Source organism: Lepisma saccharinum, chromosome 9 (assembly GCF_977018435.1).
Source record: "Lepisma saccharinum chromosome 9, izLepSacc3.1, whole genome shotgun sequence".
Classification (NCBI taxonomy): Eukaryota; Metazoa; Arthropoda; class Insecta; order Zygentoma; family Lepismatidae; genus Lepisma; species Lepisma saccharinum.
The window spans coordinates 41,475,339-41,490,529 of NC_139237.1; the positions used below are offsets into that span (position 1 = coordinate 41,475,339).

Sequence of the window (15,191 nt, forward strand, 5' to 3'; positions counted from 1 at the left end):
TTCTTCATATAGTCTTAAGATTATAAAGGGTATTTAAGAATGGATGGTGCAAAAGTAAAGCTTATTTATGCACACGTGAACTGACATACCACAACTGCCATGACATGAATTAATGGAAGAACTAAGATTAAAAAGGATACCAATACTTTTCTGGGGTCCTTGTCTTGCAGGGTCCACGAAAAATGCCTTCCAACACTATCGTAGAGTCTAAAGATCCTGAATTTTATGCAAAATTTATAATCTTTAAAAAATTTTTAACAGCAAGTTTGTGAATTGTGAATTTTGTTTTGAGTCCACTTTTATGCACAGGTAGAATTAACATAACTGGACTTACAGATTAAAGTGAGATCCAATCCAGTATTTGACTCCACTCAGTATTGACCTCATGACCTCTTGACTACAAGGCAATGATATTATCACTATGCCATCAGGCAGACCCTTTTCTCAACAGCATTGTGAAGATAAATGGATGTTATGAGTAATTAGTTATAGTATATGAAATTATAAATAATTTGATATTTAATTTGATGGTTTATCGCCAATTATATTTTTAATTATTTTAAATTTAAGGGGTGACTTTTCAAGTATAGGTATCAATATAGGTGGGAATTGGTGAGAGTATTGCTATTGGCATTGGAATCAGGTCAGAGTGGCTTTGGTTCATCTCTAAGAAGGACTATCCAAGTTTTACCCCACACATTACAATGTTCAATGTTGGTGCTATTTGTGGCACTGCAGATGTTAATCCAGACATGTCCCAGTATATCCTCAGATATCAAGGCCACTTGATGTGCTGTTTGAAGCTTGTCACACCATAAGAAGATGTGACAAGGTCTGAACATGTTGCTTCAGTTGATGGATATTCTGTCACTCAAAATTCCTTTTCGTCCTTTGATATCATCTTGTATAAACAGCACCCCTAACATCTGTAAACATATCAGTGTATTGGTATTGGTCTATACCAGTGTTATCGATATCAGAAAGAATTGGTTGGAATTTAATCAATATAATTTCCAGAATCTGGATGTTTAATTGGATCCACAAAAATACATTTTTGCATGATTTTCAGTATTTTTGCAACAACATTTGTGGGGAGAATTAGATTTTGTGATTAAATTACTGTCATGTGAAATTATGAATATTTTAAAGCAAATCTAGTAGATTGCTGTGGTATTGTTCCAGTGCAAAGATGTTTATTAGAAATTATAAGTACTCTGAACTTTCTTTTAATTGTTACAGTTTTCAAGTGTCGGTATTGGTACTCATGATTATCAGTATCGGTCTTTTTTTTCTTTCCTTTTTTTCTTCCATGACTGGTCAGTTACTGCCATTACCACCCTTATTACACCATATTCCTTTTGTACCATCCTTTTTTACTTATGCAGCATAATTCACTTCAGAACAGAAAGCTATAACCTGATGCAGAAAGAAAAAAAGGCAGTATCCCTCCCTCATATTTTCATATCAAAACTCATGTGATCTTGTCGCTTTCACACTGGTTGCAGTAAATAGATGAGGAGATGAACCAGCAGAATGCTCAGCTGAAGCATACACACTGCAACAATTGTTTATACCATACAAAGTCTAAATATTAGGGGATCGTTGATGGGCTATGACAGCCTTTAGCCACTCGCTTGCTAGGCGAGAGGACCGTTGTAAGAAATAGGGGGTAGCTCTGAAGAGCTACGTCTACACTTAACCAAGCAAGGGGGCTAGCCCCGTGAAATAAGAACAACACTCACGATTAACTTTAAACACTACAATTGACTGGTCTGGCAGGGGTGTGAGAAAATGAAAGACAAGGATAGAGGAACGTTCGTTACCTGTAGATCTCGAAGTGACGATCGACTCGCTGGTTCGTTGATGAAACTCTCCTGAAATAAAACTCCTTTCCGATAGCGTACTACTCCTCGCTGTAACTCCTTTTGTAACGTTCGGTAACAACTATTCACGCCATAACTTTCTTATTTCAACAACTTGTATAATTCCGAGGCACCGACTGTGCACGCCATAGATAGATGACAGATACCGACTGGGGGGAGAAATATTCTCTCAAGCTATTTAAACGAAATTCGAACTTCGGCCGTTGAAAATAACGGTGCTTTCAGCATAAAGCTGTGTTTGCAGTATCCTGCGATTCCGGAAGAATTTGTATCAGCAGATTTTTACATCCGCTGAAGATCGCAGGTGCCATTTGCTTGAAAGAAGCTCTTTCCAGCTTCTTACAGACTCGGGCTCTTTTTATGAAATGATTAGGCTATCGGACTATGGCGCCCGGGGTCCCGGATTCGAGTCATGCCTTCGGCATGATACGACACACCTGCCTGGGGCAAAAAATTAGGTTCATGCAGGGAAGTTAATTTTTGTAACGCGAGCCCGACCATACCAGTCAATTCTAGAAGACAATTTATTTACACCAACCCCCCCCCCAAAAAAAATACTATTATATTAGGGTGGGTGTAAGGAAAAATAAAATTTACACACAAGCAAAAACCATGCACTTAAATATCTATCCATGCTGGATTGTAAACAACATTGATGGCACGTGTACTACGCGGGGTCAGCTGATGCTGAGTCACCAAATCTCATGGTGTCACTGTAGCGGTGTTTATCACTATACACACGGAGTACACGAAAACACTGTAGCACATGGAAGAAGAAAGTATCTTTGCTTCCTGGGCAAGGTCAGTTCCATTGCATATAGGTCAGGAAACGCGGAGTATGTTTATACACTTTCAAATGTTTAACTAAGTTATTAAAAAAAAACTTGGGAAGCAACACCCAAGAAGAAAAATTGCCATGCAATATATACAGCAGGATCAACCTGAAGGGTTAACAAGTACAAACATCCAAATTGCAATATGATATATATACATGGGGCGTTCCACCCCCAAACTATTGTCTGTTTGGTTAATACACATGATTTGAAAAGGAAAAAAAATATAATAACGGTAGTGGCAGAAATTGATGTAGAAAATAATTTAAGTCTTTCTGCCGGTCTGAAAAAAACTGATTCCCAATGTGACACTTCAAGTTTGTGTTTTTGACATATAGTACTGGCCGAAATGTTGGTTGGCCAGAGGGAAACAGAAAAAAAGACACTTAGGTAGCGTTCTTGATGTAGCTGAAGGATACCCCATTAGCAATCGCGATGGCGAGCGTCCATTGCTAACGGAGATCGACGAAATGTTCTTGAAGAACCGGCGACGAGAGGGGGGTGCACTTTTGTCCTGGAGGGGATGAGCCTCTGGAAGATGCTGATCCGGAACATGATGATTCCTGGGGATGCTGGATGCATCTGTTGTGATCTCTGCTTCAAACTGCAGCAACAGTCCTTGCTGGGCTGAGACGAACGGTGTGAATAGGTAGGGTAAGGGGCAGCTGAAAAATGAAAAGGAAAACCAGACCAGATCGTTTAAAAAAGGTAGGGGTGCAAACTGAAACGTTACTTCTTGAATAATAAATCCAAAATATCGCGAGTGAAGCGAAAATCTAGAAAATGTAAAAAAAAAGCAATAAAACGCAAGGTATATGGGGGGGAGGGAGTTACGTTTAAAAGTTAGTCTTTAAAATAAGCAATTGCAAAAGCAAAGCACTAGCCCAAAGGTTATTCGTTAAGATGAGGATGGGTTACCGTGGCGAGAACGATAATAGTAATAATAATAAAAATAATAAATTGATAAAGGACGTTATCTTCCCGAGGGTGGTGATGAACTTGCAACAAGTGAAATATCCCATCCTCTGTAGTCAACGTTGACGGCATTGGAGGGGGGGGGAGTAATTCCTTTAGTGTACAATGGGTAATAAATTGACTAAAAAGAAACAAAGATGGCGTAAATACGAATAAAATGGGGGTTCGAAAATGAATCAAAAACACAAGGGCAATAAAGTAATCTATATGTTCCTTCACGACAGCGTGAATGCTATGGTAATAAGATGTATTGCGATTAGGCAAAGGCATCGGTTCAAGTGACGATTTATTTCAAGAATGTAACCGATTGTAGGTCCCAGTACGGGCGAGCGTACGCAATAAACGGAAAAAAATGTAATTAATTTTCATAAGATGATAACTTCATGCAGGGAAGTTAATTTTTTGTAACGCGAGCCCGACCATACCAGTCAATTCTAGAAGACAATTTATTTACACCAACCCCCCCCCCCCCAAAAAAAAATACTATTATACAAGGGTGGGTGTAAGGAAAAATAAAATTTACACACAAACAAAAACCATGCACTTAAATATCTAACCATGCTGGATTCTAAACAACATTGATGGCACGTGTACTACGCGGGGTCAGCTGATGCTGAGTCACCAAATCTCATGGTCTCACTGTAGTGGTGTTTATCACTATACACACGGAGCACATGCAAACACTGTAGCACACGGAAGAAGAAAGTATCTTTGCTTCCTGGGCAAGGTCAGTTCCATTGCATATAGGTCAGGAAACGCGGAGTATGTTTATACACTTTCAAATGTTTAACTAAGTTATTAAAAGAAACTTGGGAAGCAGCACCCAAGAAGAAAAATTGCCATGCAATATATACAGCAGGATCAACCTGAAGGGTTAACAAGTACAAACATCCAAATTGCGATATGATATATATACATGGGGCATTCCGCCCCCAAACTAACAGTTGGGCTGAAAAGTTCGTAGGCTAACATAGTAAAAAATATTTTTTTGACAAAATTCGATTTTATTATTCAATATAGTTGCCTTTGAGGGCGATACAACGATTATAGCGGTCATACAATTTTTCGATGCCATTTTTATAGTACGATTTCTCTTTAGCCTCAAAATAGGCCTCAGTTTTGGCGATTACCTCTTCATCAGTGCTAAATTTCTTTCCAGCGAGCATTCTTTTAAGGTCTGCAAACAGGAAAAAGTGACTGGGGGCCAGATCTGGAGAATATGGTGGATGGGGAAGCAATTTTATTACGGTTGAATATCGCTAAACATTGCTCCGAATCATCAAAACGTTGCTGCTTTTGATCGATTGTGAGCATGCGCGGCACTCATTTTGCACACAGCTTTCGCATGTTCAAATATTCATGCACAATATGTCCAACACGTTCCATTGATATTTTTAAAGTCTCAGCTATCTCGATCAACTTCACTTTACGATCATTTAAAATTATTTTGTGGACTTTTTTGATGTTTTCGTCGTTAACAGCCTCTTTGGGGCGTCCACTGCGTGCATCGTCTTCAATGCTCATTTTGCCTCGTTTAAATTTAGCAAACCACTTCTCAACGGTTGATTTTCCTGGTGCAGAGTCCGAATAATGTTTATCAAGCCAAGCCTTGGCTTCAACAGTATTTTTTTTCGCCAAAAACCAATGCTTTATTAACACACGGAATTCTTTTTTATCCATTTTTTCACAATAACAAAAGCTGCTTCACTCACAATGCTATATCTCACGAACTAATTATCCGGCAGCTGTGAAATTTATACACGTATCTTTTGAAGGTTAGTACTAAGTAAAAATCACATGGATTTAATTCTAGTAACGCCATCTATGAGTCAGCCTACGAACTTTTCAGCCCAACTGTTATTGTCTGTTTAGTTAATACACATAATTTGAAAAGGAAAAAAAATATAATAACGGTAGTGGCAGAAATTGAAGTAGAAAATAATTTAAGTCTTTCTGCCGGTCTGAAAAAAACTGATTCCCAATGTGACACTTCAAGTTTGTGTTTTTGACATATAGTACTGGCCGAAATGTTGGTTGGCCAGAGGGAAACAGAAAAAAAGACACTTAGGTAGCGTTCTTGATGTAGCTGAAGGATACCCCATTAGCAATCGCGATGGCGAGCGTCCATTGCTAACGGAGATCGACGAAATGTTCTTGAAGAACCGGCGACGAGAGGGGGGTGCACTTTTGTCCTGGAGGGGATGAGCCTCTGGAAGATGCTGATCCGGAACATGATGATTCCTGGGGATGCTGGATGCATCTGTTGTGATCTCTGCTTCAAACTGCAGCAACAGTCCTTGCTGGGCTGAGACGAACGGTGTGAATAGGTAGGGTAAGGGGCAGCTGAAAAATGAAAAGGAAAACCAGACCAGATCGTTTAAAAAAGGTAGGGGTGCAAACTGAAACGTTACTTCTTGAATAATAAATCCAAAATATCGCGAGTGAAGCGAAAATCTAGAAAATGTAAAAAAAAAGCAATAAAACGCAAGGTATATGGGGGGGAGGGAGTTACGTTTAAAAGTTAGTCTTTAAAATAAGCAATTGCAAAAGCAAAGCACTAGCCCAAAGGTTATTCGTTAAGATGAGGATGGGTTACCGTGGCGAGAACGATAATAGTAATAATAATAAAAATAATAAATTGATAAAGGACGTTATCTTCCCGAGGGTGGTGATGAACTTGCAACAAGTGAAATATCCCATCCTCTGTAGTCAACGTTGACGGCATTGGAGGGGGGGGGAGTAATTCCTTTAGTGTACAATGGGTAATAAATTGACTAAAAAGAAACAAAGATGGCGTAAATACGAATAAAATGGGAATAAAATGGGGGTTCGAAAATGAATCAAAAACACAAGGGCAATAAAGTAATCTATATGTTCCTTCACGACAGCGTGAATGCTATGGTAATAAGATGTGTTGTGATTAGGCAAAGGCATCGGTTCAAGCGACGATTTATTTCAAGAATGTAACTGATTGTAGGTCCCAGTATGGGCGAGCGTACGCAATAAACGGAAAAAAATGTAATTAATGTTCATAAGATGATGCCCCTTAAAAAAAACTATTAGGGAATACATTTCTGTAACGTTGTTCTAAAACGCGAGATTTTATTGTGGCTGAATTGAAAGCATAAGTGGAATATATGAATTACATGTATTAAATAAAATGTGCCGAGAATTAAAATAAGGAAAATAATTGGCTGCTTGCCACGAGAAGTGAGTGTGTAAGTTATAAATAACTGAAACATAATTGAAACTGTACCGCCGAAAGGCGGATATATTAACGTCGTGGTTAGCGACGGTAACCGTTTTCTGAATGCCACTGAAAAGATTAACCCAAACGCCAATTCCCTGGGATTAACGTAATAAAATGCGGAAGGAAAATGGCTGAGCACTGTAGGACCACGTCCCTTTTTTATTAATAACCCTTTAAAAAAAGTGTCACTTATCAAGTGAATAAATGGCTTTCAAATGTCAAGGGGTTACATCAATAGGCTGACGTAAATGTTAGAATGCAATGTTCGAAGTAAAGCACCATTCAACGAGACAAAATTGTACAAACCCAATGTGGAATATTCAGTTCCATGAATTTTTATTTACGTTAAAAAAAAACTAAGTTCTAAGAAAGTGAACGGATAGAAAATTGTGCCCTTGTTTGCAGCTAGCAATTATTATGGAACCTTACATAGGAGGGAACAGAATACAGGTCGTCGTGCAGGATTCACTTCTCTGGCAAAGTAATTTGAGTCCTGTCTTTCTGAATTCCTCGGCAGAACGTGATTTTCCCAGGTGTATGCGAGGTCCGAAGTCCGAAAGCTACTGGCGACGTTTGATTTGTAACTCGTCTCGAGCGAATTTTCGTTCTTAGGAGGCCAAGTTCATCTTTTCCGTAGCTGGAAAGGATCTGCCTTCGCCGTCGCGAAAAGCGAGCTGTGAGGTTTCCAGTGCGTTATATTTGCGGGGTGCGCGACGGAAGGGAGGGGGGTTGCTGCCACGGGAGGTGCGGGGAGAAAATGTGCCGGGGAACAAACGAATGTACTTCGAAAAATGTTTCGTTCTTGAGAGCGAGCTGGGACGGCGGGCGCTCCCGGCGTGGATTCGAATGGAGATGCCTCCTGATTACCAACACGGGGTCGAGAAAATTCAGCAGAATTTCAGATGCCATTCAATGCAGTTCCAGGTCACCATGCCTGTTGTGATAAACAAACACATCCATATCCTGAGTCAAGACATAAGCAGGTGCTGAAAAGTGGGCCACCGGAACGACTCTCTGCCCATCAAAAAGGATGGTTTAAAATAGGGAAAGGTCATCATACGAGGGATGGGCGATAAATGAAATAGGCCTTTCCCCCGCTTGGGGAATGTGAAACGGCGGTGGTAAATCCAGGACATCGTCCTGCACGCAAGCGTTCGCGGGAGGGTGTATCACAATGACATAGGAGCGTGGAGCATGGTGGTGTTGAGGATGCACTTCCAGCTCCGAGTGTGCACTGACTTGGAATAGTACGCTAATATGTATGGCCGCATTTCCTATGGTAAAGCCTATGTTTTCATAAGTGTGATAAGTATCCATGCTATTTTCGCTTATTATATGGTCCTAGAAATATGAGCTGCAGCATGAGACTGCACGAAAGCAGGTCGTGAGCGGGAAACGTTGAAGCAGGCAGCTTATAAGTAAAAACAAACAAATTGCTATTACCATTATAAAGATGAAAGTACCAAACTATAGTGATAAGTAAGTGCTTAACGAATTATTTCTTTAAAACTTAACGCTTGCACCGTTGAGAAAAACAAAGTTAAAACTGTTATGATACAAGTAACACCATATGGTCGGTCTATGCTGTCAGTAACTATATACTTATTGAAGTGTCGGAGCAAGCCACAACTCTTCTGACTGAATGGGATAATAATAATGTATCCGTCGCTTAATTACTTAATCAAGCCGACTTCGCTTCATGCACTGATTTATTTATTCATTGTCTCTTCATTGGCGCAGCACCTTTAAATCTCTGTCGTCGTTATTTATCTCTCTATATTTAATGTAACTGGAATGAACTCTGAGCACAATTATTTCGAAGGTGCGGTGAGGTATATTTTCCCGTGCAAGCGACAAAGGTACTATTTGTATAAAATCTATTAAATCCTTCCACTGTAATGCAAAAAAAATTATATGCGTAAAAATGTGAACGTATTTTTAACGCCAGTTTCGTCCATCCGCACACCAAAGTTGTGAAGAATGTACTTCGTGTAAGTCATTAATCATGTGCTCAGCACACGACTTGATAAACGTTTCAAAAGCCTTCGGCATACGTCATCCTTTCCCCTCTGTTAAACAGAAGGTGCCCCTGGGGGGACTTGTATATAATATAATAAGCGCATTTTAACTGAATTGTTAACTTATTGTTGAGACTACTACACTGTGCTCTACATAGAAACACTCATCATGTTATTTGATATCTTACATCTTCGTGACCTTCATTATTCTGGTGTGGGTGACGTACAGTCTGCACTACGTGCAGCTGCGGTGATTGGCCAAAAACAATACCTTTCACAACATTTTCGCATAAGAGAAGGGAGATATTTATTTATTAGCGATTTATATATGAAGTTAAAATTATTGTCAAAAAAAAAATTGCCTGTCTGATCGTTGCTGCTCATTAACCACTGATATATAGCATAAGTTATAGGTGACCGCGGGTAAGTAGCCAAAGGGATGGGGGGGGTTGCACTTCCTTTATCCCCGGTGTTCGCTAATCTTCATGTGGCGAATGATACAGTTTAAGACGCTGTATCCCGATCTCGTCAATAATCACCTGACCGCGCTTATTCGTGAATTGGACCCGGTACGAATTAGGGTGAACGCGTTCGATTACAGTACCAGGCCCGGTGGAACGTCCGGAAAATTTTCTAGAAGTTCTGATGTGCATGGTGGCATCGAAAATAAGGACTTCATCGCCCTTATTAAACGATCTATTTAGAGAAACATATGGTTATGCACAGGGAGACCATGTATAAGTGCGATAGGTGTGACAAGAAGTTTGTGTACCCTGCGAATCTCATGTTGCATAAACGGTTGCATTCTGGAGAGATAAAATGCATTGAGTGCAACAAAGTTTACAGGTTGCAGAAGCATTTGGATGAGCATAGAAAAACACACCAGGTGATAGTCTTATTTATTTGTTTTTCTTGCTGCAGAATGCTCATATGATAGGTAACCTCTGCACCCCCTCGAGAAAGTGTAGTATTTTGCATTGTTTGTGAAGATTATGTTGTTTTATGAGTCTTTTCAGTTGTTTTTAGCTTGCAGAGATGTGTTATTATGAAGTAAAGTACATCTGTCAGCGTGAAGCAGAACCACCAGAAGACTTTGCACAAGTAAATATAGCATCCAACATGACATTTCACAACAGCAGCGGACAGGATGTTGCCTACCATTTCATAAATAGGCCTATATTATAAAATAAAGTAAATCAAACATGAAGGGGTAAGGATGTCGAATCGACCAAATGTGTTTGATACATCGTTGGAAAGGGTATGAATCAAGGATTCCAGAAATGTAAAATTGAAGGTGATGAAACAATTGGAAGTGGAGAAAAAGTACTATTAATTGCCCCCGATTTCAGACTCTGCCCCTTGGGGTAATTGACCTACCGCTACCGCGGCCCTGCCTTTGAATGAAAACATGATTTAAAAAAAGTTGAATCCTAGTGGAAATTCACATATAGGATATTCCCGTTGAAAACCAAAATTCGACCTGACAATACTGTGTGTTTACAACATGGATTAGGTTCAAGGAAACCAGCTATGGCAAGTAATGTACTGTTTGACCAGCGATCTGAGAGCTCTCGAGTTTTCTGCACATGACCGAAGTAGCTGAGTCCAGTCGTAAATTGGGGGAGTTTGCGGAGGCACTTCTCTGAAACGCGAGCAGCGTGAGTGTCACATGGGGAAAGAAAGCAATGTTCCCAACCAGAGATTATTGGCACAAGATATTGGAAGTGCTCTGGCCGTGGAGAGGCATCTTTGCAAAAGCTGAAGTCTTGAACGTAGCGCCAGTTCGGCATCTTTGACCCAACCCCAGAGGAAGCTGACCGGACCCGTATCTGGTTTCAAGCCACCACCATGGGCGTCCAGAAGGAGGGGGGGGGGCATGAAAAATGAAAGTCAACCAAAAATTGTGTATTTCACACATATAATTTCATTTTAGCCACAATAATATGTGTTAATTATTGCATGATCACCATAAATTCAAATTTAAGCATTTTTTTTTTATGGAACAGCACTATTTTTGGAGAAAATGTGCCTTCTTTGACCCCTGGAAAAAAAATACCTTCCTTGTCCCTCCCTGGAAAAAATTGCCTGTCTGATTGTTGTCCCTCACCTCCACCATGTACAAAGTCTAAATATTAGGGGATCATTGATGGGCTATGACAGCCTTTAGCCACTCGCTTGCTAGGCGAGAGGACCGTTGTAAGAAATAGGGGGTAGCTCTGAAGAGCTACGTCTACACTTAACCAAGCAAGGGGGCTAGCCCCGTGAAATAAGAACAATACTCACGATTAACTTTAAACACTACAATTGACTGGTCTTGCAGGGGTGTGAGAAAATGAAAGACAAGGATAGAGGAACGTTCGTTACCTGTAGATCTCGAAGTGACGATCGACTCGCTGGTTCGTTGATGAAACTCTCCTGAAATAAAATTCCTTTCCGATAGCGTACTACTCCTTTTATAACGTTCGGTAACAACTATTCACGCCATAACTTTCTTATTTCAACAACTTGTATAATTCCGAGGCACCGACTGTGCATGCGATAGATTTCAGATACCGACTGGGGGGAGAAATATTCTCTCAAGCTATTTAAACTAAATTCGAACTTCGGCCGTTGAGAGACCGCGTCTCTCAATAACGGTGCTTTCAGCATAAAGCTGTGTTTGCAGTATCTTTCCTGTGATTCCGGAAGAATTCGTATCAGTGGATTTTTACATCCGCTGAAGATCGCAGGTGGCATTTGCTTGAAAGAAGCTCTTTCCAGCTTCTTACAGACTCGGGCCCTTTTTATGAAATGATTAGGCTATCGGACTATGGCGCCCGGGGTCCCGGATTCGAGTCATGCCTTCGGCATGATACGATACATCACAGGCTCCAGAAGCATCATGAGCACAAAAGGAGGCAGATTACTGGGAAAGTAAACATAGGCATTTTTTGAAGAAATAAAGGAAGTTCTGGTGCAGTTAATGTAACTGATAACTGTGTTAGGAACTGGAGGAGAAGTGGTAGATGGCATCGTCGCCTTGTATTCAAGGGGTCCCAAGTTTGATACTCGATGGAGGTGCATAGTGGTTTGTATCCCACTTTAAATTGTAGACCCAGCCCCGATTAGCTTATCTGTGCATAAAGTGGACTTAAACACCACCTCAAAAAAATGATTGAGAAATGGTGGAAATGCTTCTTTGCATGGACCACAGTTTTCAGAAAGGAGAGCTGTGTTAATATATGTGCAAGAAATGATTATTTGTGTTTACATTTTCTGCAGAAATGGAACTTATGGTTCAATCATTGAAGAGTAGGCTGGGATGGATAGTTTGGCTTTTTGAAATTAACATGATATGAGCTCATGAAAAAAATGAAAAAAAAAAAAACTTTTTATAGTGACTTCTTGATGTGTTTGAAGATAAAATTTTACATTTTCAACCTCATCATGGGGAAGAAACATTGTTATCTTCTATTACAAAAGTAGATCAAGGCCCCCATTATTTTTAAATTTGTGTACCACTAGTTACATAGAGTGAAAAATGTGTTATTGTAAGAATTGGTGCTTGTGAAATCCAATTATTCATAGCGCTGCTGTATATTACAACCTGTGGCAAAAAACTTCAGCCATGAGAGTACAAGACTGATTGTGGCATGAACTGATTCCCCTCACCACCTTCCCAAAGTTTAAATCCCAAATTCAAGTTTTTAACTGCCACAGTGTATATGCTGTCTGTGTAGGGAAAGTTCCTGTTTCCACATTGCTCTTTTTGGTTGTGTCTAATGCATTTTTGAAGGACCGCTGCGTTTGTTAACATAGGTTAATTATCTAAGGTGGAGATGGTACACCGTCTCTGCTTTGTTTATCCTTAACTGGGAGTAATTCTTATTTCTACCATCTGGTGGTGCTGGAGGATGTGGAGTGCTAGCTTGTATCATTTGTTGTGCTGCACTGCTCAATGTGATGTGATTTATGGCTATTGGGGTTGGGGATTCAGAGATATGCAACTGGTCTGCATTTCCTCTGGTTGTCCAGGATCTCTTGAAGTACAGGGTGCCAGGTAGAATGTACCTGTTCAGTATCTGTGTTTAATGCCTAGTTTCTGATGGATCATGGCATGGGTTTCTTTGATAATGCTCTCAGTGAGGGAACGCTGTTGTTGCAGAGATTGTATGGCCTGTTGTGCAAATGTGTTGGGCACAAAACAACAACAACAACAAAAGAGCTATGTGAAAGCATGGAACTTTTCCTTACAAAATAACTCTATCTAGGGATGGGACATTAATCGGTACTCTATCGATATCGGCCGATATAGGTGTATCGGTTTATCGGTAAAATTACTGATTATTTTACTGATCTGATATATCTACAAACATCTTATAATTTAGTGAAAAATTCTGCCATGTTGTTATAATTTTTACGGACAATCTTCATGCCCTACTTTTTATAAAGAAAATGTCTAAATATGCAACCACTTTTGCATTGCAGTCATCTGGAAACAAACACTTATTAAGGAGGTCAATGAACTATTCAGGTTCTTCAAGGATCGTTTGAAATTTTATGTTGGATCAGTAGAATGTCGGTTATCGGTATTGGCCAAAATTTCATATCGGCCCATCCCTACTTGTATTATATTTACCACACTACCATGGGTGCTGTTTGTATTTCAAATGTAATTGTTATTGGAAAACATATGCACACGTGTATTTAAAGCAATGCAAATATACTTCATCTCAATAAAATCACTGTTGGGGTGTACCTTTTTTGGAGTACAGTCAAATATCAACATCTCTTACCTGTATCATAACGTGGACAATCATTTTTGCTACAGAGACTCTGGCTGCTTGACCAACAGAGAGGATATTCCTCTGTGAAAATATGGCTTGGAGGCTGAGAATGTGGGCAAGGGGTGGGGTTGTAACTCGTGATGACAGAATATGTGTTCAAGACTAGCAACCTGTTGCTATCTGTGTTGTGACCAGAATTCAAGGTTAAGTGAAGGCATTTTGTTTTCAGTACACTTCCATCATGTGAATCAGTAGGAGTTTGTAATAAGTCGAGTTTGGGAACCACTCATTTGAATTACTGTTTTGCCTCTGAATTAACAATTTTGCTAGCAGAAAATTGCAAACATTATGCATATTTACACTAATACAGGGTGTCTGACTAGTCACTGTCCATTGCAGTGTAAACGCTGATGCTTTGCAAGTAATATCTTGTAGCAAATAATGGTTAGCACTGAGAAAGAAGTTGCCACTGTATGTGCACATGTTTGTGGATTATCATTTGAAAGCATTTGTGCTGAATTTATCCATGATATTATCTTTGCATAGTGATTCATCAAATTTACGAATATGAAGCCCAAAGTTGTATTCTTATGATGATAGCAGTAGGCCTCATCACAGCTGACTGTGATTTTCACCTTTATTTATTAGCATATACTAAGCGTAATTAATGATAAATGGCTTTTTTCACTTTTTTAAATGGAGAGTGACTTTTGGAGCACCCTGTATAATAATGGTGGAATAAGTCAGAAGAGGATAAAACATTTTTTTTACTTTCAGCTTGAATGTTGCTGCACTGGCTGAGAAACAACTACAGTCATTGACTGCTAGAAAGGAGAAAGTTTGCTCGTGGTGCAACAAACTATTTTCTTGTCCAGCTGACCTTAAGAGGCACATCAGGATACACACAGGGGAAAAACCCTTTAAGTGCCATCTGTGCGAGAGAAGCTTCAGTGTGAAAAGCAGTCTGAAGACACATTACTTGGTCCATAGACCAGACAAGCCATTTGTGTGCAGTGTTTGTAGCAGGTGCTATGACACAGAAGAGAAGTTGAAGGAACACAGTATCATTCATTCATTGTTACAGATGACACGGAAATGAAAGATCCATCAACCAAAATGCCTGTACTATGCTTATTTTGGTTAGTCTTACTCATAGAAACGTATGGTACCAACTAGGTGTGTAGTTACATTTTCAGTGTGTACAGTGAAACATATTCCTGAATAGTAAAGATACTCTGTTAAGAATGAATATTGCACTAGAAGTGTTACCTTACTGTATTCTGTGAAAGTGTGCGAAGTGTTCTGCAGAAATGTGTGTCAGCAAAATATGATAATTATTTTTTGTTATCTTACGTGCACAAAAAAATAATAATAATAATAATAATAAAGGAACATATTAATTAATACTGCATTGATGTTGGCCAGGATAGGTATATTGGTTTGGGTTAGTGTAAAATTCTGCCATT

General features: G+C 39.6%; 1 protein-coding gene across 1 annotated transcript in view; it reads left to right on the forward strand.

Moving 5' to 3' along the window:
* The window catches only part of LOC145992028 (uncharacterized), a 222,254-nt gene extending 207,415 nt beyond the window's left edge, over nt 1-14,839 (forward strand). The window contains exon 4 of the mRNA XM_083128077.1: nt 14,503-14,839. Within this exon, the coding sequence (XP_082984203.1) occupies nt 14,503-14,824 (322 nt within the window). The 3' untranslated portion in view covers nt 14,825-14,839. The remainder of the gene's footprint in view (nt 1-14,502) is intronic.
* Nucleotides 14,840-15,191: the final 352 nt, after the last annotated feature.